The sequence below is a fragment of the Ochotona curzoniae genome, unplaced genomic scaffold, assembly GCF_017591425.1.
Source record: "Ochotona curzoniae isolate NIBS_2020 unplaced genomic scaffold, NIBS_Ocur_1.0 contig_523, whole genome shotgun sequence".
Taxonomy (NCBI): domain Eukaryota; kingdom Metazoa; phylum Chordata; class Mammalia; order Lagomorpha; family Ochotonidae; genus Ochotona; species Ochotona curzoniae.
This window is the reverse complement of record NW_024466459.1, coordinates 10,529,249-10,556,572: the sequence shown is the minus strand read 5'-3', so window position 1 is coordinate 10,556,572 and position 27,324 is coordinate 10,529,249. Positions and strand designations below refer to the sequence as shown.

Below are 27,324 nucleotides of genomic sequence, written 5' to 3'. Positions count from 1 at the left end.
GGTGCCCTTGGGAAGCCTTAGGACCTCAGCTCCGGGAGGGTGGGCTGGGGGCATCCCCACAGCATGCATCCGGGGATCCTGACTGCTGTGTGCCCGGGCAGCAGGCGGCTCGGTGGCCTTCTCCCCCGGCAACCTGAGCACCAGCAGCAGCGCCAGCAGCACCCTGGGCAGCCCCGAGAACGAGGAGTACATCCTGTCCTTCGAGACCATCGACAAGATGCGCCGCGTCAGCTCCTACTCCTCCCTCAACTCCCTCATCGGTGAGTGCCCGTGCGCCCTGCCCGCAACGCCGCGCCCTCTGCGGGTGCCCTCTGCTGGGTGCTGTTGGGTTCTTGCCCAGAAGCTCTGGCAGCTCCGTGTTTGTTCCAAATCTTGGACAATCTTGAGTGTGGTCTTCACTCAACCCCGAGTGGATCCCTGGCCTCAGAACCAGGGGTTTTGGTTTGGGTTGTGGCTTTCTTGATGACCAGATTGTAGTGGAGTGGTGGCCCAGCGTCTCCCAGCCCCACTCATGGGCAGTGCCTTCACCTGTGGGTGCTTACGCCCCAGCCGGGACTCCCACATGGCTCCCCCTCAGCCTCCCCGGGGGAGAGGTCCCTGCGTGGGGCAGTGCAGCATCAGTGTTCCTGGGCAGCGTGTGCTTGCAGCTGCCCCCGCAGGGCTGCAGCCTGTGGCTCTGGGTGCTCCGTGTCCAGGCTGCTGCTGCCGGAGCCTCCATCTGCCTTCCCGGGCTCTGGCCCTGCAGGCGGTCGGCGTGGTTCTGGCTGCGGTCCACAGTCAAGGAGCCTCGCAGAGTGTAATTCCGTTCCTTTGTCTCGTGGGCCTCTCGTGTCTGGCGTGCTCGGACCCAAGCGCTGGGGCCGTCCCCTGCTGCTTTCCCACGTGCACCAGCAGTGAGCTGGGTGGGAAGTGGGGCAGCCACTCCACTTACAAGTGCCGTAAGGGATGCCATGGGTGCAGGCGGTAACTTAACCCGTTGTGCCCCAATGCCAGCCCGCACGCACGGTACCGGCTTGAGAATGTGTCACCATAGTAGCAAATGCCTGTGCTGAGGGAGGGGAGGATGTGAAGGGAGCCAGTCACAGTGCTGGCCACTGGACACCCCAGCCCTTGCTGTTGTCACCTCATAGTCACATGTGGCCCTGGCATCAGAGGAGCTGACAGCCACTCACGACTAGCCCCACTCCTCGCCTTGTCCTGGGGGAGCCAGGTCCAAGTCCTCACTCAGAAGTGGGTGGGAACGGCTCCCCTCACAGAGGAGCACAGGAATCCAATTCCAGGACTCAGAAACTACCTGAGCCCCGAGCTCTCAGGAGACAGCAGGGGCTATGGCCGGCAAATTCTGCCTACCCAGCATGCCCCTCCCGTGTCTCCTTCCTGGGAGAGCGGGGTATGGCAGTGGCCCTGAAGAAGTGTTTACAGCCTGTTTGACTACCCACCAGGAGAGGCTGGTGAGCAAACAAGCCCTGCCCCTGGTGCCACTAGAGGAGTTGCCCTGATGGAAGCCACTGTTAAGTGGCAGAAGCACCAGCCAGCTAGCCAGGGAGCAGTACTGTCCCACTTGAACAGCTGGGGCTGCAGCTGGCACAGAGGGCAGAACGGCTCCTGAAGGCTGCCCCATGTCATGGGTGCAGGTCCTAGGGAGTGGACATCTCCAGGACTTGCCTGTTGGTGCCCAAGGACAGGAAGGAGGCTGACAAGATGGCGCCCATGCAGAGCCCCCAGCAAGGCAAGTGGTTCCACCCGTGTCATAGGCTCGGCCCCTCTGGCAGCGGGGCACCCTGGGGTGCAGAGGAGCCCGGAGCTTGGCAGAGCCCCCAGCAAGGCAAGTGGTTCCACCCGTGTCATAGGCTCGGCCCCTCTGGCAGCGGGGCACCCTGGGGTGCAGAGGAGCCCGGAGCTTGGCAGAGCCCCCAGCAAGGCAAGTGGTTCCACCCGTGTCATAGGCTCGGCCCCTCTGCCAGTGCTGTGACAAGTCCTGACCCAAGCCTCCTCAGAGTTTGGCACTTGTCATCTATGTAAGGATAGAGCATGAGTGAGGCACGTGCGGCCGGCAGCAGGCGTGGACGCCCCGGGCTCGTGCCTGGAGCCCAGAGGTGCTGAGCTGCTGCCTGCCCGCCCAGGGCCCGAGTGTGTGCACACTGGCTCTGTCCTGTTCAGGAGACAGCAGGCTTAACCACAGAACTGCTCACGGAACAGGGGCTCCCGGCCAGACCAAGCGAAGATGTGCAGAGGACAGCAGCTCCCTGTGACACTTCTCATTGGGTCATCCATGTCATCTGAGACTGGCAGAATGAGACTAACATTGTTATATCAAAGTCAAAATCTGCTAGAAAATCAAGTCAGAAAAATAAAGTTGCAAAGCAGCAAATAATAGCACAACCCCAGCAGATGGTAAACCTCAGCTTTGGTGTTCCATGGTGGGGCTCTTCCCCCAGGGCCTGCAGGGGAAGGGGGCCCTGGGACCCTCTGGCCCCTGTGAGGACCTCACTTGGCAACCACACCAGGCTGCCTGGGTTAGGTGTGCGTGCCCGTTTCCCTGAGCTGCCCTCCCATGTTTTGGTGACCGCACATCCAAAAAGCAGGAGGACACCGGGAGAAGTGGGCGTCAGGGCGCCCGCCTTGCTGTACGGAGCAGGGCTGTCCTTGCCCGTCCTTGAGGGCCGAGCCGGGCACTGCCCACTCAGCCTCCCCCCTCCCCCCTGCCCGTGCTGGCCGGCACCCCTGAGGCCTCCGCCGTGTCACCTACTCCACGTTCTGGCTCCTGAGCACCAGCGCTCGGACCCGAGCGTGGCTGCTCCATGCTGTCTCCACCGCCCGCCTTGCTGGCCATCTCCACCTGGCCTCTCTCCCTTCAGAGATTCACATGGTTTCTGGGCTCTGCCACGGTGCCAGGGCCCAGCGTGGCCAGAGGCTGGGTATGTGTGTGTCCTCTGGGCTCTGCCTCGGTGCCAGGGCCCAGCGTGGCCAGAGGCTGGGTACGTGTGTGTTCTCTGGGCTCTGCTGCCATGCCAAGGCCAAGGTGTGGCTCAGAGGCTGGGTACGTGTGTGTTCTCTGGGCTCTGCTGCCATGCCAAGGCCAAGGTGTGGCTCAGAGGCTGAGCATGTGTGTGTCCTCTGGGTTCTGCCGCAGTACCAGGGTACAGCCTGTCACTGGGCTCTATGAGAGACCAGGTAGGCGTGAACAGCCCTGCCTGAGGATGCCACGGCAGCCTGCCTCCTCTGCCCCACACCCAGGACTCCCCAAAACCCAGGGCGAAAGGCAGTGCGGACACGGCCAAGGGCTGCCTTCCACAGCCATGTTCATGTGAGGTAGCAGCTGTGTTCTGAAGAAGCTTCCTCCCCAGGGGTGAATCCAGCCCTGCACGTGGCGACCCCACAGGAGCATCCGCCCACTGAGCCCTCCCGTCTCTTGCAGGGGTGTCCTTCAACAGCGTCTATACCCAGATGTGGAGAGTCCTGCTGCATCTGGCCGCTGACCCCTACCCCGACGTCTCCGACCTGGCCATGAGGGTGCTCAACAGCATCGCCTACAAGGTGTGTGGAGAAGCGCCGCAGAGCTGTGCGGCTGCGGCTCAGCCAGGGGCGTCCGCCAGGGGCTCCCGGGCTCCTGGAAGGGCCCACCTGCCGTGGCCTCTGCGCGCTGTCGGATTTGTGTGCTCCTTGCCTCAGGCATTTGCCCACCCAGATTCACACTTTTTTTTTTCCTTAAAAACTTCATTTATTTAAAAGGCGGAGTCGTAGAGAGGGAGGGACAGAGATCTGACCTCTGGTTCACCCCCGGATGGTTGCCATTGCCAGGACTGGTTCTGTGCAAAGCCAAGAGCCCAGCAGCACTCCACCAACCTCACGTGGCTCACAGGGCATGCTCCCTGCCTTCCCAGGAACACAACGGGGAGCTGGGTCACAAGTGGGCAGGTGGGACTCCAACGGCTGCATCGCAGCTGGCAGCTGAACCCTGGGGCCGAAGCCCCTGCCTCTGCTGCAGAGATATGAGCCTAATTCACTATCTGAATCTGAAGCCACATTTTTATTCATTAGAGTTAAAAACATTCATATCAGCATGACCTGTTGTGAGTGTGTCCCTGTGAGCTCTATGAGGGTCATGTCCCCCCGTGTGAGGGCCGTGTCCCCCGTGTGAGGGCCGTGTCCCCGTGAGCTCTGTGAGGGTCGTGTCCCCCCGTGTGAGGGCCGTGTCCCCGTGTGAGGGCCGTGTCCCCGTGTGAGGGCCGTGTCCCCCGTGTGAGGGTCGTGTCCCCCGTGTGAGGGCCGTGTCCCCCGTGTGAGGGCCGTGTCCCTGTGAGCTGTGTGCTGGTCACAGCAGTGTGTCATCGCCGCCCTGGGGTGCGGCAGCTCCTGTGCGGACAGAGGAAGGGAGCCTCCGCCCGGGCCCGGCTCCAGCCTCGGGTTGGGAGCACCCAGCTGCTGTACAGGTTGTGGCGTACATCCTAAGAGGCCCAGCTGTCGCTGTCACTGGGTGACGCCTGGCCATCTGTGTGAGGACAAGTCCGTGCCGCCTGTGGAGTGTTGTGGGCGGGGAGTGGCTGAGCACAGGCGGAGGTGCCCAGAGCCAGCTCTCGGCAGTCCTGGGGGACCCCCTTTTGGCGAGCTTCTCACCCACGAGGCATCCTTACGGCGGAACTCTCAGGAACATTTCTGACTGCCTGGCTGCCTCCCACGGAGGAACAGCCACGGAGCCCTGAGGCCAGCGCGGAAGCCCATAGCCGCCCATGGGGCATGCGTGGCGAGGCCTGCCCCTCGGGCTCCCTGTGCCTTCTGTCCCTTCCAGTTAGGGGACCAGCCGTGATGGCCTGCTGCTGCCCGGCCTGTGACTGGCTGGGATGGGATAGACTGCCCACAGCCACTGCAGCCTCCAGGGACATGGGCAGGGCTGGCTGCCACAGCAGCCTCAGGATGGGACGGGCCGCCCACAGCCTCAGCTCCTCAGGTGGCCTCTGCCTTTACAATGAGCTGAGAGAATTCCACACTAGACAGGCAGGTGCCACCCTGTGAGGGGTCACATGGGAGATGGACCCAGACCAGAGAGGGAGCAGCGGGCAAGGGCGGTGAGGCCACCTGATGCCCAGTGGTGCACGGTGAGCATCCAGCAGCTCTTCCCGTGGTGTCTGCTCAGAACGGTGACAGGAATGTGGGCTAGGTTCCTCCCCAGCCCTGTCCTGCCCAAGGGTCCTCGTGCCTCTGCTTGGAGGGGCCGTGCACCCAGCCCCCGACTGCACTGCTGGGCCAGTCTGAATCCCTGAGCTCACTGGTGCTCCTCACAGGACTGCCCCTGCCCATGACGTCCGGCTCAGGAACTCTCGGGGGTCCAGGGCAAGGACTTGGCGTCCAGCTGGGAGAGCAGAGCACGGCGCTGACAGTCCCTTAGGCCACCTCAGGAGGCCCTCGTCACTGCCGTTGGCGGCTGCAGGAACTGCTGAAGTGTTCCCGTCAGCTCGGGATTTCCTGTCTCCCCAGCACCTCCCACACTCAGAGCAGGCTCACACTAGACTTCTTGTGTCTGAGCTGTCAGTTTCCTTTCTCTTTTTAGACTTTTTAAAGAGAAATTTATGGGCCTGGCACCGTGGCATAGTGAGTTAAGCTGCTACCTGCAATTCCAATACCCCATACAGGTGGTAGTTCAAGTCCCTGCTGCTCTGCTTCCCATCCAGCTCCCTCTAACGGCCTGAGAAAGCAGCAGAAGACAGGCCAAGTGCTAGGCCCCCTGCACCTGCATAGGAGACCCAGAAGACACTCTAGGCTCTGGCTTTAGCATGCCCCAACTCTCGCCATTGTGGCCATTGGGGACAAATCAGTGGATGGAAGAGCTCTCTCCATGGTGTCGCTCTCTCTCCCTCTTTCTCTGTAATTTTGCCTTTGAAATAAATCTTTTTGAAAAAAGATTATTTATTTGAGCAGCAGAATTACAGAGAATGTGGGAGAAACAAAGAGAGCCCTTTGGTTTACTCATTCACTCCCCAGATGGCCACGGTGACCAGGGCTGGACGTAGACAAAGGCAGGAGCCAGGGCTCCCAGGTCCCCCACGCGGGGCAGGCCCACGCATGTGGTCTCTTTGTGGGCTTTACTTACAGGAGCGCGTAGTGTCCACTCGCCGTGGGAGAGAGCGCGATGGCAGGATAAGGCCAAGTGCACATTTTGTGCCGTCTGTCTCAAGGAGAGGCAGAAGCGTTGTTTGTGCATCGCACTGGTCTGCCCTCTGGCCATTTTTTCACGTGGTGAGGGCAGGAGAATCCGAAAGCCGTTGGCACCCATGGGAGACACCTGTGCTGATTGGCCCTTTGGTGTTTGGCTGGTCAGAGGGCAGGTTGACATCCCGCTGAGCAAAGGCCAGCAGGGCACAAGAGCATTCATGGCCACCCAGCTCCTGCAGCAAGTGTGGGCATACCTGCCAGCTCCCTGGACTGTGCCCCCAGAATTGTCTGCCAGTCTAGCAGTGGTCAAGACCAACAGCAGGCTCTCCAGGGACACAGGAGACAGTGGCCACCATTTTCCTGAAGGGTGGGCTGCACTACACATTGACCCTCTGAGCCACCTAGACACCCCTTCAGACTTCCCGTCACGGTCGCCAGCCTAGGCGTCGCCCAGCCCCAGGTGAACCATTTGGAACAGGTGGTAGGCCTGGTGGTGGAGCTGCCGCTGGGGAGACCCACATCCCGTAGCGGAGTGTCCATGCGTGTCCTCGTCCCCCCTGGAGGCAGCAGGGGGTGGCCCAAGGACTTGGTCCTTGCCGCTCATGTGAGAGCTCCTGGCTCCTAGTACTGGTCTGGCCCAGCCCTGTGTGTTGGGCATCTAAGGGCTGAACCAGCCGTGGAAGGTCTCTGTCTTCCCATCGGATAAAATGAAAACAAAAACAAGGTCTCCGGGGTTACATTCGGGGCCAGTCTGCTGCTCTGTCCCTGGATAAAAAAGCCTTGGCTCCGCCATGAAACCCCTTGGAAGCCACCACTGCTGTGCCTCTCACGTGCGTCTGGAGGCCATTGGGCGGCCCCTAGTACCCTGCCTGTTGCTCCTGTAGGCCACGGTGAACGCCCGGCCCCAGCGCATCCTGGATGCAGCTTCACTCACGCAGTCGGCCCCCGCTAGCCCCACCAACAAGGGCGTGCACATCCACCAAGTGGGGTGAGTAATGGGCCTCGCACGCCGAGCCAGCCGCCCTGCCGCACAAGAGTCACTGCCAGCTCACCTTCCCACTGCTTCCCGTCTTCCCTCCGCACCCAGTGCAGTCCCTCCTGGCCAGCCCCACGTGGGAAACCCTGCGCTAGCACACTCAGCCGTGGCCGAAACTGGGCCTGGCCAGTACCCTGGACTGCTCTGAGTCTTACAAGAGGCCATGAGTCCCCGAGCAGGACGCTGGCGGGTGGCTGCTCCGTCCCATCAGCAGGTGCCCACCAGAGGCTGTGCAGCCATCCTATGCTGTCAGGGGCTGAGGCGCCGTCCCAGGCGGGCAGCCAGGGCCCTCACACCTGGTGAGAGGCCATTCCTACGCCATCAGGCTGCGTGGGAGTCAGGCCACAGTGTCCCCGTGTCTGTCGGCAGCAGCAGGGAGGCCTGGGGCTGTGGGTTAGGGTGCTAAGCTCCTTGGTCTCCTCCCCATGGCAGCGGCTCCCCACCAGCATCCAGTGCCAGCAGCTCCAGCCTGACCAACGACGTGGCCAAGCAGCCAGGCAGTCGCGAGCTGCCCTCCGGCCGGCCAGGTACCACGGCTTCCGTGGCCGCGCAGTACACCCCCCACTCCCACCAGTTTCCCCGGACGCGGAAGATGTTCGACAAGGGCCCCGATCAGGTACGCAGCCTCCAGGGACAAGCCCACGCAGAAACCCCTCGGGGACATGTGCAGCTGGCTCCACGCCCAGCTCTGGGCCTGCTCGGCCCCTACAGATGAGGGCTGCACTGCTGGGTTTTGTAGGGACCTCTCCTTCCTGGCTCTCCAGGCGACAGAATCCAAGCACGTGGCCATGTCCTTCTTTCCCCTCTTGGGAGAACAGGATGTGATGGCGGCTCCACAAGTTTCCTCTGAGCAGGGTGTGTCTGTATAGGCACTCGATTGTTGTGCCTAGGGAGCTGCCTGCTGTCCTCAGGGCTCCCAGCAGCCCACGTGCAGGACTGGGCACCCTCACCCGGGCTGTGCGGAGGCCCTCGGCTGCCATGGGTGCTGACAGCAGTGTCCCTTGGGAGTGGGGAAAGCAGACTTCCCTTGCAGTGGTGTCACTTGAACAAGAAGCTACCTGCTGTTCACTAGGGAATCCCAGGTTTCCATGCCAACCTGGCAGCTCCAGCGCCCCCGCCATCAGAGCTGGAGCAGCGAGGAGGGAGGCCAGCCCGGGCTTCGAGTACAGGCCAACCTCCTGGGTGGGCCCTGGTGCAGGGCGGAGGCCGTGCTTCCCACTGCCACGGCCTGGACACAGTGGGCACAGGGCAACTACTGCACACAGGCACCTGCAGACTACTGCCCTGTTGGTCCTATCGCCAGGCTGGGGACTGCTGCTTCAGGCAACCTGAGCGGCGGCCAGCGTGACACAGGGAGCGGTCAGGTACGGAGCAGCCTGCGGGGCTCTCCCTTGGGACCACCGCTCACCAGCAGGGCCCAGCCACCAGAGCAGCCACGTGCCGGGCCGTGGGGAACTAGCTTGGGCAAGGGACCCTGCTGAGCAGCTGGCCCATGCTGAGCCCACCCCAGGAAGGCATAGTGGACACAGGCCCTGCCGACCTGTCCAGACCCCGGGCCCAGGGTCTGCAGGAACAGGAGATATGACTCCGGCTGCCACCCTGCTCCTGGCCCGGAGCGCTGAGCACCCAGCCACAGCCGGGCTCTCAGGCCAAGGGGGCCCATGCTGTCCCTCCCCTCCCTGCAGACCGCGGACGACGGGGATGAGGCTGCCGGACACAAGAACTTCATCTCCACCGCCATGCAGACGGGCTTCTGCGACTGGAGCGCCCGCTACTTCGCCCAGCCTGTCATGAAGGTGCGTGAGCCCTGGTTACATGGGGCCCAGCGAAGCTGCCCCTTCCGTGGGCATGCTGCTCGTGTGTGACTCCCCACGTGGCCCCGCTGTGGCCCCCTTGAACTGCTGCTCATCACCGTGGCCCAGGGCATCTCCATGGGTCACCTTGATGAGCCGTGGGCAGGATAGCAGGAGTTCCAGGGCCCTTGCCAGCCCCGCCAGCCCCAAGCCAGCCCTCCACAGCTGCTGTCCCCATGGGGCGACATGACACTAAGTCAGTGTCACAGTGCAGGATCAGCAGTTAAAGCTGACGGCTCAAGCAGCCAACTTCACTTGCTTGCTGTCTTCTCCAGTGACTGCACAACCCGCCTGCTGGGAGCTTGCCCACTCACTCCCAAGCCCACCACAGGCCTTCGAGGCCTGCCAGCATCCCTCACCAGGCCCCTGCCTGGGCCAGCACCCTAGGGCTCACCTCTGCCAAAGTGCCAGCTCCCATGGGCTGGCCAGGAGCCACGCTCGGTGGAGTCATGGGCACCCACCTCCACAGAGGTGGCTCAGGAGACCCTCTACCTCCATGGGTGCGTCACTGAAGACCCCGTGTCACGGGTGGTCCTGGGCATGGTGCTGCTCCGCCAGCAGCCCACGGCCCTGCACCTCTCCTCACCGAGTCCGTGTACGTTCCTGGCCTCCCACGGCTGGGATGGAGGGTACCTCTCTCCCACTCGGGTTTTTCTTAAGATGCATATACTGACTTGCAAGATGAAGTCACAATGAGAGAGATCTTCCAGATGACTGTGGCAGCCAGGCTGCGGCCCAGAGCTTCCTGCGTGTCTCCCACAGGGCACAGGGGTCCGAGGACTCAGCACGCTAGCCGGGAGCTGGATTGGAAGTGGAGCAGCCCAGGCTGTATCTGGTGTCCGTTTGTAGGGATGTGGGTATCTGAGGCAGCCACTCTTCCGCTGTTTGAATGAACCCGAGAGTGAACTTCCCACAGTTTGGCCTAGGAAGTCACTTCACTGAGGTCTGAAAATGTTGTGAGATGTGGGCAGGCGGGGTGAACCATGCCAGCAAGCTGGTCCAGTTCCTGGCTGCTGCTCTCCCACACCAGTTCCCCGAGAATGGCCTGGCAAAGGCAGTGGAAGATAGCCCAAGTGCTTGGACCCTGCCACCCCAGCGGGAGACCCAGAGGAAGCTTCCGGCTTCAGCTTAACCCAGCTCTGGCTCTTTGTGAGCGAATCAGTGATGGAAGTTCAGTCTCCCCTGCCCCTCTCTGAATAAACCTTCAAACAAAAAGTTGACAATAACCACTGTTATGAGGAAATGTTTTACAAAGAAAGAAAAAGTTAGGACAGAAACCCCCATCTGATAGTGCTGCCAGCTGTGCCAGGTGTGTGCACACAGATGGCACCTGGAGCCAGCTGCCTTGGCTGTGGGCTGCCAGGTGGTGGCATGCTGGGTGAGCAGGGCCTTGTGCTCAGGACGCAGAAGCACAGGCTGGGCTGTGGGGGGCGCTCTGCTCCCCAGCACTTGCAGGAGGAGGCCAGCCAGAGTGCAGGCTCAGTCAGGGATGTGCGCATTAAGCTGCTCCTTGGAACTCAGGAGTTGCGCTTTACCTCCACGCAGGCTCGGTCCCTTGAGCAGGTCTCACACTGAAGGCCGTCAGGCCCGGGGCCCAGGCCCCTTGGCATGCTGAACCCTGCCCACTTCCTGGCATGGCAGTGAGCGACTGCTTAAAATCCTTGGGCATCGCTCGTTCTGACTCATCAAGGCTTGTCCTAGAAAACTCAAAGCTCATTTCCCATAAACCTGAAAATGAATTTGATTTCTTCCCAAAAGATTTGCTTTCTTCCCCAGGCATTCAAATGAGCCTTCGCTGAGCAAGCCTCTGCCGGCTGCTCTAAGCATGTCTGGCGCCAGTCTGGGCTGCGGCCAGCCAGGGGGCCCCCACACATCTGCTGGGACGCCGCCCACACCTGCCAGGCACCCCGGCTCCCTGCTCGGGGTCGCCCTCAGCTTCAGAAGGGCAGACGGCTGTGGTCTCTCTAGTTCACACTGCTGCTCCTCCCAGGAGTGTTTTCAGTAATTTAATTAATCATCTAATGACACGTTTGTGTGATCAGATGCATGAGGATCCCATTGGCAAAGACAGATTCCAACAACGAGAGCTCAAACCCCAAACCCTACCCTGCCCCAAAGGCGCACCAGGCCTGACAAGCATCCATTGAGCAGGTGACACCCAGGGCACGGTGTGTCCGAGCAGCCGGCCACCCAGAGCTCCAAAGCCACCACTGCAGTGACCGGTTGGCTGGGGGTTTTGTTTATTCTGAGGACCAAAAACAGCTGTGCCCAGCCACGATCGCTGCCCATGTAAGGTAGGGGCTGCCCCATGCCCAGCCGCCATCACCCTGTGTGAGGTGGGGGGCCGCCCCGTTTTCAGCTGCAGTCACCCCATGTGAGGTAGGGGCCACCCCGTGCTCCAGCCACCATCACCACATGTGTAAGGAGCTGCTCTGCTTGCCGCCTGTGCCGTGGAGACACAGAGGCAGGGGCAGCGTCTGCCGTGCACTTGGGGCTGACTCCCGTTCCGACCTCAGAGGGGAATGTCACTTTGTTCCTCTCCATGACTTGTCTGGAGACCGGTGTCCCCGCAGGAAGGGGGCGGGGCCCTTGGCTGTCACTGCGGGGGGCCAGTACCTCCTAGGGCAGCTCATACTCCTGCCTGGGAAACTCCTTCCTCTTTTTTTTTTTTCTTTTTAAGACTTATTTACTTTGAAGTCAGAGATCTTGCACGGCTCCAGCAGCCAGGGCTAAACCGGGCTGGAGCTAGGAGCTTCTTGCAGGTCCCCTGTGTGGGAGAAGGGGACTGGACCGTCACGGGCTGCTCTGGGGCACTCGGCAGCAAGGAGCTGGACTAGCACCCAGATGAGAAGGCAGCACCCGGATCCCAGGTTGACCTGCTGTGTCACACACCTGACAGATACGTTCTTAGAAACCACTAATATATGTGTATAATTAGCTATTTCCATCTACCAGTTGAAAGAAAGAGATGAGATCTTCCATTAGCTGGTTTACCCCTTGAAGAACACAGCAGCCAGGAGTCTGACACTGCATGCCAGCCTCCCGCGGGAGTGGCATGGCAGAGACCATCAGCCGCTCTCCGTGCTGCAGCACAGGGCACAGGGTCAGGAGCAGCTTGGGACGCCAGCGCTGTCAGCGGCTACTTGACCCACACACCACAGCACCAGCCCCTAGCGGCATTGTCTGGCAGACCAACACACAGAAAACCAAAGTTACAAGGTGCCATGTGAGCGAAAACTGGACTTCACCAAACTCAAGGACTAGTTTCTGGAAGACAGTGCTAAGAAAAGGCAAGCCGCCAAGTGAGAGGGAGTTGTGAAGTGCGTGGCAGATGGAGATCTGGGGTTCAGTGTGTAAACTCTCAAGACTCTGCAAGGAGGGGCCTCGCTTGTAGTGCAGTGGGGAAACCGCCGTCCACATGTGACACCAGCATCCTTTCTGGGCACTGGTTCAAGTCCCAGCTTGCCCAGTTCCCATCCAGCTCCCTGCTGATGCGGAAAGCAGTGGAAGACCCAATGTCTGAGCCCTTGCCACCCGTGTGGGAGGCTGTAAGAAGCCCTGCCTTTGTCCTGGCCCTGCACTGACCACTGTGGCCATCCAGGAAGTGCACCAGCAGGTGGAAAATCTCTCTCTCCCTGTAACATTTTCAAAGTAAATACACAAATCTTAAAGAACCAGATGTAATAGTGGGAGGTTTGCAGACACATCACCAAGAAAGATCCGCAGGTGGGGACAGCGTTGGGGACATTGCTCACAGAGCGGGTGTGTGTGGCCAGACCGGAGAGTCTGGCAGTACAGGCACTGACAGCCGGCATGGAGCATCAGAGGCCCTCGTCCTGGGCTGTGGCTGCTACAAGGATGGTTACTGCAGGTCCCAGGGCAGTGCTTTGTGCCCTGAGAGAGGCAGTGCAGTCTTCGGAGCCCTCTGTCCGAGTGTTTCAGGGTCTCTCTTCACGCACAGCACAAACCAGAGGCGACCCAGAGGCCCTTCTCCTGGAGGACAGGCGCACTGCTGTCTAAGGTGCCTGTCAGCTGGCATCCCACGTGCTTGCTAGCTGCGTCCCGCTGCTCTGCTTGGCAGCCATCCCTCGCCAGGGCCTCAAAGAAGCAGCAGAGCATGGCCCAAGGGTTGGGCCCCTGCTGCCCACGTGGGAGACCCAAGGCCTGGGCATCACAGCCATCTGGAGGTGATCCGGTAGGTAGAAGATTCTAGGCAGCAATCGAAGTTAAACCTGCATAACACAGGTGAACCACAAGTGATCTTCCGAGTGGAAGAGGCCACTTGGAGCCCTGGACAGGGCACCAACCCTGAGGACACCCCAGAAGCTGTGGATTGGAGCCATAACATCCTGGTGGGGCTGGCACCCTGTATCAAAAGCCAGTTTTAATCCCAGCTGCTTTGCTTCCAGTAGGTTCTCTACTAGTGTGCCAAGAAGGCAGTGGGTAATGACCTAAGTGCTTAGACCCCTGCACTCTTGAGGGCCACTGGACAGGAGTATGTGGCTTTGGCCTTGTTGCCAAAGCAATTGCAGAGGGGACCAGTGGATGCAAGAGCTAAGTCTGTCTCGGTACCCTTCGCCTTTCAAATAAATACATCTTCTTAAAAGGTAGAATAGAAGGTTAACCTTCAGCCTGCAATACCAACATCCCGTATGTGTGTCAGTGTCCCGGCAGCTCCACTTCCCATCCAGCTCCCTGTCTGTGGCCTGAGAAAGCAGTCGGGGACGGCCCAGAGCCTTGGGACCCTGCACCCATGTGGGAGACCCGGAGGAGGCTCCTGGCTTCGGATCAGCTCAGCTCCAGCCGTTGGGCCACTTGGGGAGTGACCCAGTGGACAAATATCAGCCTCTGTTCCTCCCCTCGTGCTCTGTCCCTTTCACTCCTTCCAACTTACCACATAAATTCAATATTTATAAATAAATATAACACCAGGGCTAGGCGTTAAAAGGAGGACCAGCCAGCAAGGGACCCAAAATGAGGTGTGGTTGCACAGGACGGTACCTGAATTCATGGTGTTTACACGACTAAGCCTTTGCAGAAACTAGGAGGTATACCTTGAGGTGAGGGGCTCTGTCCCTCGGTGTCTTCTGGAGGAGGTGAGGGGCTCTGTCCCTTGGTGTCTTCTGGAGGAGGTGAGGGGCTCTGTCCCTCGCTGTCTTCTGGAGGAGGTGAGGGGCTCTGTCCCTCGGTGTCTTCTGGAGGAGGTGAGGGGCTCTGTCCCTCGGTGTCTTCTGGAGGAGGTGAGGGGCTCTGTCCCTCGGTGTCTTCTGGAGGAGGTGAGGGGCTCTGTCCCTTGGTGTCTTCTGGAGGAGGTGAGGGGTTCTGTCCCTTGGTGTCTTCTGGAGGAGGTGAGGGGCTCTGTCCCTTGGTGTCTTCTGGAGGTGAGGGGCTCTGTCCCTCAGGTGTGTTGAGCAGCACTCGGCTGGGGGAAAGGCACTCCGGCAGGGATGGCACCCTACCCAGCGGGAGTGCACGGGCCATCCTGCTTTGCCCACTCTCCTACCTCCGTAGCTTAGCCAGTCACTGTCGTCCCTGCCCACACGGGGGCGCCACTCTGCACCACACCTGTGGAGCCAGCACCCAGTGGGGGTCAGGGTGAGAGTGGGGGAGCCGCTTCACCATTGGGCTGGAGGCCAGCAGTCTATTGAACAGCAGCAGGACTGACGTACCCAGCCGTAGGTGGGCTTGTCCCTACGTTGTCCCCCTGTCATCGTCCCCAGGGGGAGAACCCAAGGAGCTATGCTGGGCAGTGCCCACCTCGGGCCTGGTCCTCTGCCCAACAGTTGAATTTCCTGCATCTCAATGTGGAGAGGTAGGAAGTGGGGCCCAGCAGGTCAGGGTGGCCCTCGCCCAGGCCCAGGCCACTGCCCTGCCCGAGACCTTCCCAGGCCTTTGTTGTGACCCGCCAGGCTTCCTTCATGGTCAGGATGGAGTCAGGCTCTGAGCTGCATCTCTGTGGGCAGCCGGGGCCTCATAATTGGCTTCTGTCTGAGAAGCCAAGAGCTATGAGAAGCTGGTGGCATGTCAGGACCCTAATCATGTGACCCCATTCCCGTACCTGCAGCCTCCTGGTGCTGTGCTGGGGAGCTCACAGAGCTGAGGCTTCCTGCCGGGAGCTGTGCTGGGGGGCTCACAGAGCTGGGGCTGCCTGCCTGTTTACAGAAAGCTCTGTGCAACCTGGGGAGAGGGGAGATTAAGGTTCAGCGAGGGGCAGATCCTCGTGAGCCCAGTCCTGGCGCCCAGCCCTGCTGCCTTCCCTCTCAGCTTCCCACACTGCTCCACCCTCAGCCCCCGGGATGCCGCGTGGGTGGTTCCTGCACAGTGCCGTAGTGCTGAGCCTATGAGACCTTCCTGAGCTCAGCAGGCCCAGGAGAGCAGCTGTGCTCAGAGCTCAGCATGGCGGATGGCAGCCCTGGCTGCAAGGCAGAGTCCTGAGGGGCCAGCTTGCACTGCCCTGGGTGGGCTGCAGGCAGAGCTCATGTCCCTGGAGTTGGCAGAGCCTATCAGGACCCAGAGGTGCCTCCCAGGGCTTTTCCCCTGCACGTGCTCTCTGCCCTGTCCTGCCCTGTGCCCATGTTCTCTGCCCTGCCCCCTGCCCTGTTCTGCCCCACACCCTCTGCTCCCCATCTACCCTCCCAGTGCCCTTGCTCCTGGCAGGCCCTGAGCCTCACCCTGGTCTTGCATTTTCTCTCCCTGCGCTCGGCGTTGTTGCTTGTCATCTCTTCTCCAGCGAGCTCTAGATTGTCACGGCACGAAGGCCACCCTCTGGGGCCCGCCCTGCGCTCTCCCGCACATGGGACTTTTCTAAGCCCATGGAGGTGCCGCGTGAGGTCTGGGGCACTGTCCCCACAGGCTCTGGCCAGGGTGCCCTTTCTTACTGGTGGTGCTGTTTCAGCGGGGTTACTCGTGTGGCTTTCGGAAGACAAGGAACCCCTGAACAGGAGCCAGGGCGACCACAGGCGTGAGCGTGTGTGTGTGCTTTCGAAGAGTAACCCGTTTGAAAGGCAGCATGACAGAGAAGGAGAGGGGATAAGATCTTGTCTTCACTGGTTCGCTCCCCAGATGGATGACGGCGAGATGTGGGTTGGTCCAGGGCCAGGAGTTTGACCCAGGTCTCCCACATCGGTGCAAGTGCCCAACTAAGCACAGCTTCCCCAGGCCATTAGCAGGCAGCTGGGTGGGAAGTGGAGCAGCCGGGACCCGAACCAGCGCCCTGTGGGCTCCTGGCACCTTAGACCTTTGTGTTGTCACCCTGGCTACCGGCACGGCTGGTCACAGGAGCTTCTCTGTCTCGACTGGGGCCGGGAGCTTCGTCTCTCTCTGATTTCTTTTGTATGACTCCTGGTAGCGGTGTCTGGGGGTAACCGCGTGACACGGCCGAGTGCTTGTGGTCAGTGAGCAGTCCGGCTGCCGAGTCACCACGTGCCGGTGCGGAACCCCCTGCCCGCCCCCGAAAGAGGCTTTAAACAACCACAGGCAGGGCAGAGCCTGGGGAAAACAGCTAACACCGACGGGCAGCCTGGGCCATGCTCCTCATCCTTGCCCCATCAGCACCCTCTGTGCAGGACGTGAGCCTGAGGCCCTAAGCGCTGCTCACCATGGGCCTCCAGGGTGCTAGCCACACCAGACAGCCACCAGGCCAGCTACTGCCTCCAAGGCCAGCATCCATATGGGCACCGGTTCATGTCCTAGCTGCTCCACTTCCCATCCAGCTCCCTACTCGTGGCCTGGGAAAGCAGTCGAGGACGGCCCAAACATGGGGATATTGTACCCGCGTGGGAGACCTGGAAGAGGCTCCTGGCTCCTGGCTCCTGGCTCTGTCCTGGCCCGGTTCTGGCCACTGCAGCCATCTGGAAAGTAAACCAGCAGATAGAAGGTCCTCTGTATGACTGCCTTTCAAATAAAGAAGTCTTTTCAGTCGAAGGGGAGGAGGTGCCTCTGAGGGGCTGGGCCTAACCGCGCTCATCTTGTCCTTGAAGATCCCAGAAGAACACGACCTGGAGAGCCAGACACGCAAGGAGAGAGAGTGGCGGTTCCTGCGCAACGCCCGCGTCAGGAAGCAGGCACAGCAGGTGGTCCAGAAAGGTGAGCCCAGCCGGCAGGGACCGCCCGGGCCGCGAGGCCCCTGACTACCACCAGGTGGGCCCTAGCCCTGCCCTGCCCCCCAGCTTCCCCGGAGGCCATCTTCCGTGGGGCGCTGGGCTGTGGCCCCATGTGCCGTGGCCTCTGGGGGAGCAGGAATGCCCGTGCAGCCAGCTCGTCCTCACACGATCGCCACGTGACACTTCAGCCACACTTTGACCCACCGTGTACTGCTGCACTTGAGCATGGTCTGCAGAGCAGGCGGGGCAGTGGGTGGCTGAGTGCAGCTGGCACACTGTCACGGTGACAGAGTGGACAGGCCCCACCCCAAGACAGACCGGCCTCCGGGACCCTCTAGCCAACACAGCACAGCGAGCACGCAGGCCCTCGGTGTCCACCTGGCAGTGCCCAGACCTGCGCCCTTGAGCATGCTGGGACGTCTCCAGCCTAGAGCCAGGCACCCTGCCCATGGAGCAGGCTCTTCTGGGGCCCTGACGCTGCCCGGGTTCCGGCTCGGCCTCCTGCCAGGTCTCTGGCTGCAGTGGTTGGCAGTGGGATCTTGCTCCCTGTCCCCTGAGATTCTGATGACGGGACGGACATGGGCAGCCTCTGTGGAGGCAGTACCATCCTTTCAAGGTGGTGTGCCGAGGCCTTGCCCGCAGCCACACAGCAGGGAGCAGCGAGTGTTGGAGCCTGCACACAGGACCTCGCACGCTGCCTGCTGAAAGCAACTCGGTGTGGCTCACTATGCCACCGGGGGCCAGTGTTTATGGTCTGCCAGTCGCTCAGGCGAGCATATGGGTGGAGCGGCTATCCAGGCTGACCACCAAGCCCTGCGTGGTCGTCTCAGCTCACAGTGGCTGACGGCAAAGTGACCTCGGGCTCCAGGAGCAGGTCAGCTTCCTGCCGGGCTCCAGGCGGCTGGTCAGCAGGAGGCTGTGAGTGTCCTGCACCGGAAGCTGGCTGGGCAGCTGGATAACCAGTGCAGGAAGCTTCTTCCTGTCTCGGCCAAGAACTGTGCTCGACCTGGGTGTGCCCTGAGCCAGAGCCATGGAGAGGCCACCTGCCTTCAGGAGTGGCACAGGAAATGACCCTGGCCACCCGCACACCGCAGCTTCTCCAGCACTCGGGCTGGGCAGCAGTGCCCATCTGAGCCATGAGTCCTGCCAGGCAGAGCCCAGTGGCCCTGTCCCCATCCTGGCACGTGTCATGTGCTTCTGACCAGACATACCAGCCAGGTGGCATGATGACCATTGACCAGGCACTCACCAAGTGTCCACCACTGTGTCCAGAGCAGAGACCTGGGGCTGCCCCGTGGACAGTGTGGCCCAAGGACGCAGGCAGGCTCTCAGGGCTGCCCCCACGGACAGTGTGAGCTGCTGGCCCTTGTGGCCTCTACATTCTGCCCATTGCCCGTGCTGTCCCAGCCCCCGTTTGGCACCAGCCCTGGCCAGGTACCCCACTGGCTTGCATGGTCCCAGCCCTGGACCCCCCGTGTGTCTCTCTGGCAGGCATCACCAAATTGGACGACCAGATCTTTCTCAATAGGAACCCCGGCGTCCCCTCCGTGGTCAGATTCCACCCCTTCACGCCGTGTATAGCCGTGGCTGACAAGGACAGCATCTGGTAGGCACCCACCCCAGCCTCATGGAAACCTCATCACCTTCTCCAGAGTCTCCGGACATCAGAAGAGCATCCCTACCCACCACCTCCTCACTGCCTGCCCTGCCCCCTGTCTTCCACACCTGGCAGACAATCCCCAGGCAGGGTCAGGGCTCCCCACACCTGGGCAGGGTCAGGCACAAAGGCTTGTCCCACGACAGTAGCAGGCGTGACGGGAGCACATTAGAGGACCCTGGTTCCTGAGGAGGAGGCCATGTAACCCAGCGGGCAACTGCGCAGGCACAGGACCACCCAGGCACCAACACCTGATGCTTGGAGCTCACAAACATAATTGTCACCTCTGTTGTTTCATTTTTGAAAGGCAGACTTACAGAGAGAGATGTGAGAGGAGGGGGAGAGAGCGTCCATCCATTCCCTAAGTGTGTGCTGCCGCCAGGACGTGGCCAGGCCGACTCCAGGAGTGAGGTCTCCTGCAGGCCTCTGGAGCCTGGGTGCAGGGGCCGGGCCGCCAGTCGCCTCCCTTGGGCCACTGGCCACCTCCCTAGTACACCCACACCAAGTGGGAGAGCCAGGACTGGGACCAGACACCTGCAGCCTGCACCCCTCCTCTCGAAGCCGTGGTCAGCAGCTGACATGGAGCTCCCATGCTCACGCATGTGGCTTCACGCTGGCCGACCATCCCCGCCACGCAGCTCCATAGCACTCTCGCCTTACACAGCTGACGGTCGATCCCTAGTCGGCACGCCCTCCCAGCCCCTGCCCCCACATGGTCCCATCTACAGGCAGACCCCTCCCAGGACCTCTGACCAGGGGCTCACACCATGGGGAGGAAGGGCAGGGTCCCCTCCTTTCCCGACTGCGACGCCCCACAGCACAGGGACTGGTGCTCTCCTGCCAAGGGACACCTGGTTGCATGGCCTCCTGCTTCCCGCCTGTAAGGCAGAGGATGTGCAGCCAGATGAGAGTCAGCAGGTGTCCTGGCCTTGCCATGCCAGCTCCTGAAGAACTGCCACATGGCCAGCACGGCTGGCCAGCCCGAACGGGCAGGGTCTAGCTTCCCTGCCTCCCCTCCGCTGCCCTACAGCCCCAGGTGGGCAGTGGCGGGGTCAGCTGGGCCGCCTCTCCCTGACCCTGCGTCTCTTTACTCTTGCCTGAAGCTTCTGGGACTGGGAGAAGGGGGAGAAGCTGGATTACTTCCATAACGGAAACCCTCGGTACACTAGAGTCACGGCCATGGAGTACCTCAACGGCCAGGACTGCTCGCTCCTGCTCACGGCCACGGGTGAGGGCGCTCACGGGTGCCAGGGCACGGTCGGGGTCCCAGGCCCACAAGATACTGGTACAGTTGATCCTTCAAAGGGCACAGGCTCGAGGCTGTCCGTGGAGCCCACAGGGTGATGTGGCCCACTCCCTGTGCAGGGAGGAGACCCCCAGGCTCCTGGCGGCTGAGTGCAGCAGATACCAGCTTCACGCCCCTCAGGGGCCGGGCACACGCCGGGTTTCCTCTGGCCCCTGCCACAGGCTGGGCGGGTGTGTGCTCCAGCGAGGTGGGGACCCGGGAGTGCAAGGGGCTGGGCGGGCTCTGCCGTCGGGCCTCCAGCCTGGGTGCCTCATTTTCCTCCCACACCTCCTGCAGACGACGGGGCCGTCAGGGTCTGGAAGAACTTTGCTGACCTGGAGAAGAACCCCGAGATGGTGACCGCCTGGCAGGGGCTGTCAGACATGCTACCAACCACACGGGGTGAGTTCCAGGAGGACAGGCCCGCGGCTGCCCCCCACAGTCCTAGGCACCTCACTGCTTCTGTGCCCCCACCAGGGTTCCTGAAGCCACACAGTAGCCACGGGGTCTAAGTGCCCAATGTGGTCACCGCCCGGGACCCACACCCCTGTCCCCGGGGCTAGGCCGTGTCCCGGTGGGCAGCTGCCATGGGTAGGCTGTTCCTGTGCGTTGTCAGTGGAAACCTTGGCCACCCTGGCCTGCCATGCTGTTTGTGCTGTTCCACAGCCTAGGGGAGCATGGGCCATCCCCACCCCTCACAGATACATCTCAGTGGACTTGGGCTAGACTCGGGCTCGGGGCCTGGCTACCTGGGTCTGCATTCCCTCCCTCCCCTTCTCCTTCGCTGCTTAAACAGATTTTTAAAAACCTTTACTCATTTAAACTGCACCAAAAGCATGGGGCCCTCGTGAGCTGCTGGTCTGGGAGGTGTTAGGAGCCCCTCGTGTCCAGTGCCAGCTGTGCATCATGTCTTGGCCGGTCACCCTGCTTCCTGCCCCCCAGGCCCCGCCTGGTGCCTGTCCTGGCCTGCCACACCCTCTAGTGACTGCCCGGTAGCGGGATTCTCCGGAGGGTGCTGAATTCCAGCCAGAGCTCCCAAGGGGCCTTGCGTCCAGTCAGGAGCCTGGACAGCGGCAGTGCCCGTGGAGTCACTGACGGGCTGCGCGGGGCCGTCGGTGACACTGTGCCACCATGTCTTTCCAGGGGCAGGGATGGTGGTGGACTGGGAGCAGGAGACCGGCCTCCTCATGAGCTCGGGGGACGTGCGAGTTGTCCGCATCTGGGACACTGACCGTGAGATGAAGGTGCAGGTGAGCCCACGGCCCGCAGTCCTCCGCGAGCCAGGAGCAGGCCTGCTGCAGGGAGGGGCGAGGGGAGGCTGTGGGCTGCAGCCACGGGCCTGCGGGCGCCCAGTACCGCGGCCCTCAGCACCTGCTTCACAGCATAATTAGGCTGTGCCAGCCCTGATTATTTCCAGATAGTTCCATCTGTGGCAGCTGGGGAATGCCGATGCCAGTGGGAGGGGGCGTCCCGAATGCCACCTAAATTACCGCTGCTGTCTCCCGGGCGGACGGAGGCGAGGCCGCCAGTCCTGCTGGGGGAAGCGGCAGGGTCCAGCACCTCCCTGGCCTCCAGGTGTTTGCAGGCCGGGGCCCCACGCTCTGTGTCTGTCTCATGAGGATGGACTCACAGCCACCAGGGTCCTCAGGATGATGAGGCCGCAGCTCCGTCTGCACGGCCTGGCTCTTCAGCTCTTGGTGAAGGTGGCAACCCCGGCCAGGCCAGTCCCACTGCCAAGGCTATTGACGTGTGCCCTGGCCCCAGTTGGCTGTCAGGTGGGCCCAGGTCCACCCCCGAGGCCCCAGAGCAGCATGCAACCCTGTCCCACGTGTCTGACCCTAGGACATCCCCACGGGTGCCGACAGCTGCGTGACGAGCCTGTCCTGTGATCCCCATCGCTCTCTCATCGTGGCCGGCCTCGGTGACGGTTCCATCCGCGTCTATGACCGCAGGATGGCACTCAGTGAATGGTAACTCAGCGGTGGCTGGCACTGCCCCAGCGGGGGCCCTCCCCAGGGCTAGCCCACCGCGTACAATCCACAGGGGTTCCGGGGGCCCGCTGGAGCAGGCAGCTGGTGTGAGCAGGGGTGTTAGGTCGAGGCCATCCTGCAGGAGGTGCCAGCTGCCTAGTCCTGACTCCCCAGCTGGGACGGGTGTGAGACCCACTCTGCTCTGGGAAGAGGCCTGGCCCCGGTGGGAAAGGAGCTGGTGGGACCAAGCTGAGCTGGGACATTTAGGCAGGAGGGCGGGGACAGGTCTCTGGAACCAACACGTGGGGGGTGAGGAGCGACCTCCCGCCCCACATGCTCTTACCCGCAGAGCAGCCCCTGGCTCCACATCCACCCAGTACACCCGCTGTGCAGGTGGGTGCAGACTACGGGAATGTCCCTGAACAAGGGGACACAGCCACCAACAGGTCAGCATCCTCACTGTGTGTCCCCGCCCACAGCCGTGTCATGACGTACCGGGAGCACACGGCCTGGGTGGTGAAGGCTCACCTCCAGAAGCGCCCCGAGGGCCACATTGTGAGCGTGAGGTGAGTGCCGCCCCCGTGACCGGGCTCTGTGGCTCTGCCGACCTGGGCACAGCACGCTGGAACGGCCGGGCACAGCACGCTGGAACGGCCCGGATGCTGCTAGCTCGTTAAAGGGTCAGCAGGCGAGAAGTTAGCGCCCTCACTTCCCTAAGCCATACTCTTCCACTCTTCCCCTTGTTGGCAACATAAAAACAAATGCTGAAAGTCACACAGCAGGACGAGCGGGGCAGTAAGCTCAAGCAGCCAGCCCCCGGATGTGGGTGGGCTGCGCTGGGGCTGCCTGGCTGCAGAGACCCGGCCTGGCTGAGCCGGCAGCTCCCGTGCGCTCTCAGCTGAGCCCGTGGCTCCATCCAGGCTCAGGGTGACCCTGCTCCGTGCCCAGGCTCAGCAGCCACTTGGGGCTTGCCAGGGAGGCCCTGCAGGAGCAGGTGTCGAGAGCAGCTTGGACCTGTGTGTGCCAGCTGCCTAGTCTGCACTCCTAGGGCCCCTCTCCCCCACACCCCGGCTGCAGGTGGCGGTGCCCAGCCGTCGTCCCCCACAGCCGGCCCAGGCGGGGCTGGGTCCCACCTGAGGCCGCCCCTGGGTCTTCTCAGCGTCAACGGAGACGTGCGCTTCTTCGACCCCCGGATGCCTGAGTCCGTGAACGTGCTGCAGATCGTGAGGGGCCTCACGGCACTGGACGTCCACCCCGAGGCTGGCCTGATTGCCTGGTAGGCGCTGCCCGCCGACAGCCTGCAGCCCGCCCTGACCCTGCCCGCCCCAGCCTCCCCGTCCCACACTGACGCCCCTCGCCCCGCAGCGGCTCCATGAACCAGTTCACTGCCGTGTACAACAGCAACGGGGAGCTCATCAACAACATCAAGTACTACGAAGGCTTCATGGGCCAGCGCGTCGGCGCCATCAGCTGCCTCGCCTTCCACCCGCACTGGGTCTGTGCCCTCCTGCTGGGACTCGGGGACTACCCGGGCCTCTCCTCCCTCGCCGCAGGGTTAGGCGGCCCGCCAGGAAAGGAAGGACACACCTGGGGTGACCTTGACGTGGGGCACAGCCCTGTGTCCTTTGGCCTTGCATAGTGCACCCTAGAGTCCCCGCCTGCCTGCCCGTGTGGCTGTGGGATGCAGCCAGCTTAGCCACTGTCCATGAGAGGCAGGGAGGCATGGGCAGGCATGGGAACCCCTGGTCCCACTGGCAGTCCCCGTACCCGCACCCCTTTGCACCTGCTGGCAGCCCCAGGGCTCCAGGCTCCCCGCCACAGCTCACAGCTCACTCTCCTCCACAGCCTCACCTGGCCGTCGGGAGCAACGACTACTACATCTCCGTGTACTCGGTGGAGAAGCGCGTCAGATAGCGGCGTCAGCGCCGGCACCCATGTACATAGCGCCCCGCCACGCCCCGCGGCTCCCGCACCGGGGAGCCCCCTGTGTCCATGTGCCGTGGTGGCACCGGGACCTGCAACCCCAGCCCAGCAACGACCTCCTCCGGAGTGGACGGGGCCGGGCGGTCCTGGGCCCAGAGCACGTGTGCCAGTGGCAGAGTGGACTCGGGGAGACCGGCGGGGGTGGAAGCCCCTGGAGTCAAGTAGGGGCGCCTCCCCAGGAGCGGGCTCCCTGGTCCTCCATCCTCGGCAACTTGGGGAGCACTGTCCACAGATGTGCTGCCAGTCCCTGCAGTGCTCGGGCACGCGTGGGGCCCTGCAGCGCCTGCCTGTGCCGCTGAAGGCTCACCCTGCAGAGACGGGGGCTGGCACCTGCTCTGCAAGGCGGACGCGGGGCCAGGACCAGACCCGGAGCCAGCCCCGGCCGACAGGGATGTTTTTCCATTTTCCTCTGGAATCAGGATTGTTCAGAGAGCGAGCGGGAGGCAGCTGGTCAGTTCTGCCAGGATGTGTTGAGAGGCATGGTGGAGTTCAGGTCCCCTCCTCATGGGGACGCTGGTGCTGCTGGGCGGTGGGGTCCACGGGGACCCTCCTGTCAGTGGGAGACACGCTCCCAACCACTGGGGCTCCAGGGGAGCCCAGCCTGAGTCCTGTCTGAGGGTGACATACCAGAACCTTCTGGAAGCTGAGCTCTGCCGGCAGACACGACCGTAGGCCCCACGGCCGGCCCTGCCCCAGCTGTGTTCTCACGGGTCCCACGCGAAAACTCAATCATGGATGAACCAAGGCTCGCGGGAGCTCACCACAGGTCCGTTATCTCTATTTATTTTACCACACGCAGACGTGGAGTTGTGACGTGAGACCACGCGGCTAGCAGTGGACTGTTAATAAAGACGCGTGCGCAGCAGCGGCCGCCCGCCAGCCTCCTGTGTCTGAGGTTGACTCCGTGGAGACGTGGGCTCACCCGCCAACGCTGGCGGAGCTCCAGCAGCTGCTTGTCCCCATCCGGGCACGGGGCCACATGGGCCTGCTGCCCCAGGCCATGGCCAGAACTCACCAGGAACAGGGCCGGCCAGCGTCTCAGGCCTGGCTCAACCTGCTGGGCCCAGCCTGGCAATCTTTTTTTTTTTTTTTAAGACGTTTTATGTTTTGAGAAAGAGAACACCCAAGCCGAGGGTGACCTCAAAGACCCTCAGAGGCAGCGGCGTCGCACGGGGACCTGGTCACAGCTCTGCGGGCGGCCGGACCAGCCATGCAGTCCCCAGAGCCACTGGGGCCCGTGAGGCTTGTCCCTGCGAAAGCCCAGGCATGCTGGGAGCCAGCTCCCCTCCCCCCGGGGCTCCCGGTGTCCAGAGGACCCACAGCCCTGTGCAGGTGGGCCACGGATGGGGACAGAGAGCGGAGTTTTCCCTGACTCGGGGTCCGAGGGCCTTGTGCTGCTGTGGCCAGGCAACCGGGGGATGCATGGGGTGCATGGGGCTACAGGAGACCAGGCGAGGAACATGGGAAAGCAGTGGTTGCCATGGAGACCTGGAGGCCTAGCGGCTGGAGTGATTAGATTTCGGTTTGCCAGACAAGAAGGATGGATGGCGTTTGCACAGCCATGGCGGCCGAGCCCGGCGTGAGAGTGTAACAGTCTTCCTGTTAGAATTACTGCGCTCTGTACCAAGAGCGGCACCAGCAGAACTCATTAAAATACCAGTGGGCAGCCGCTCAATGGAGTGGCTGGCTGCAGAGGCCACAGTTCGGGGTCAGGCTGCCGGCTAGCCACGGTCCAGCAGCCCTCACAGCCGGGTTGGGGAGTGGGGACACACGGGGACTCCCACTGGACACAGAGCCAGTGCAGGCCGGGGCTGCCACCCCTGGGCACCGAGGCTCAGCACCTACCCTTGGGAGACCCGGAGGAGTAGGCAGGGGGCCTGGGCAGAAGCTACCCCAGCCTGCGGTTCAGGGAAGTCCATGTTGGAACCTGCAGCCAGCGGAGACTGTGAGGGCAGATGCCCAGTAGCCATCCCCCCCACCACTAAGTGTACAGGGAAGGGGCTGAGCTGCCCCTCCCCCAGCGACCCAGGAGGCCCCGCTCAGATGCCCTGACCCAGCCAGGGCCATGCATGCTTGGGGAGGATGGTCCCGGTTTCCTAACCTGCAGCTCTGGCTACACCCTGACGGGGCGGGGAGCAGGAAGGGGGGGGCACAAAATGTTGAGCTGGAGGGCCTCAGCCTGAAGGGCCCCTTTGTGGCCCCGTGGCTGCCGCGCCCCCAACGAGGTCCCAGCCCAAGCAGCCAGACTCACCCTCCAGGGTGGGGGCGCTCCGAGTGCCTGGGGCTGGCCCTTGCCTTCTCCCCACCCCACTCTAGGCTGGGTCCCTGAGCTCCTGTCTGACTCTCCCCAGGTCAGGGAGCCAGGCAGATCCGGGGAGCAGCTCACCAGCCCAAGTGGGAGCAGCGCCCAGCCAGCGGCCCTGCGCACGCATGAGAGAACTTGAGGGTGTTCCCGGGGGAGGGGCTGTCAGCTAGGAGCGCTGTGAGACCCTGGCTGGCCCCCCAGCACACAGTGGAGCCTCATGGGTGTGGGTCTTCAGATCAGTGCAATGGCTTGCAAGCACCGGATTCCAAGTGGGCACCAGCTGCTGTCCTGGCAGCCCCACTTCCCATCCAGTTCCCTGCCTGTGGCCTGGGAGAGCAGTGAGGACGGCCCAGAGCTTTGGGACCCTGCACCTGCGTGAGAGACCTGGAAGAGGCTCCTGGCTCTTGGCATCAGATTGGTCAGCTCCGGCCATTGTGGCCGCTTGGGGAGTGAACCAGTGGACAGAGGATCGTTCTATCTTTTTCTGTAAATCTGCCTTTCAAATAAAAATACACCCCACCAAAGAAAAGATTGATTGGATAAAGAGAAAAGGTGCTTCCATTCACTGGGCCACTCCCAGCCGACTGCAACAGCCAGCCAGGAGCCAGGAGCTCTGCTGCTTTACCTCTGGTTCTGCCCCATGGGTCGGGGGCCAAGCACGTGGGCCATCCTCCACTGCCTCCCCAGGTACATCAGCACGGAGCTGGGCGGGAAGGGGAGCAGCCAGGACTTGAGCCTGCGTCCATGCGTGCTGCTGGCGTCACACAGGGCAGCTTAATGAGGCGCGCCACAAGGCGGGACCTGGCCTTCTCATCTTCAGTGAGGGGGAGGAGCAGCTAGCGGTGTGGGGTGGTGCTGAAGCTGCTGCCATCCACATGGCCCCACATCCAGTCCCAGCTGCTCCACTTCCCACCCAGCTCCCTGCTTGTGGAGGTCCAAGTCCTCAGGCCCAGAAGAAGCTCATGGCTCCCGACCAGCTCGGC

The 27,324-nt window shown here is 62.3% G+C and overlaps 1 protein-coding gene across 3 annotated transcripts in view; it reads left to right on the top strand.

Annotated features, from left to right (window-relative positions):
• RPTOR (regulatory associated protein of MTOR complex 1) overlaps positions 1 to 24,901 on the top strand; it is a 209,586-nt gene extending 184,685 nt beyond the window's left edge. For 2 of the 3 annotated variants that reach the window (XM_040989809.1, XM_040989807.1), the window contains 15 exons: positions 102 to 260; positions 3,419 to 3,537; positions 7,035 to 7,138; positions 7,619 to 7,802; positions 8,872 to 8,982; positions 17,019 to 17,124; positions 18,633 to 18,747; positions 19,902 to 20,026; positions 20,381 to 20,485; positions 21,227 to 21,333; positions 21,926 to 22,053; positions 22,533 to 22,619; positions 23,213 to 23,329; positions 23,419 to 23,548; positions 23,899 to 24,901. In XM_040989809.1, coding sequence (XP_040845743.1) covers positions 102 to 260; positions 3,419 to 3,537; positions 7,035 to 7,138; positions 7,619 to 7,802; positions 8,872 to 8,982; positions 17,019 to 17,124; positions 18,633 to 18,747; positions 19,902 to 20,026; positions 20,381 to 20,485; positions 21,227 to 21,333; positions 21,926 to 22,053; positions 22,533 to 22,619; positions 23,213 to 23,329; positions 23,419 to 23,548; positions 23,899 to 23,967 — 1,766 coding nt within the window. In that variant the 3' untranslated portion in view covers positions 23,968 to 24,901. The remainder of the gene's footprint in view (positions 1 to 101; positions 261 to 3,418; positions 3,538 to 7,034; positions 7,139 to 7,618; positions 7,803 to 8,871; positions 8,983 to 17,018; positions 17,125 to 18,632; positions 18,748 to 19,901; positions 20,027 to 20,380; positions 20,486 to 21,226; positions 21,334 to 21,925; positions 22,054 to 22,532; positions 22,620 to 23,212; positions 23,330 to 23,418; positions 23,549 to 23,898) is intronic. The other variant, XM_040989808.1, reaches the window with a different exon arrangement.
• Positions 24,902 to 27,324: the final 2,423 nt, after the last annotated feature.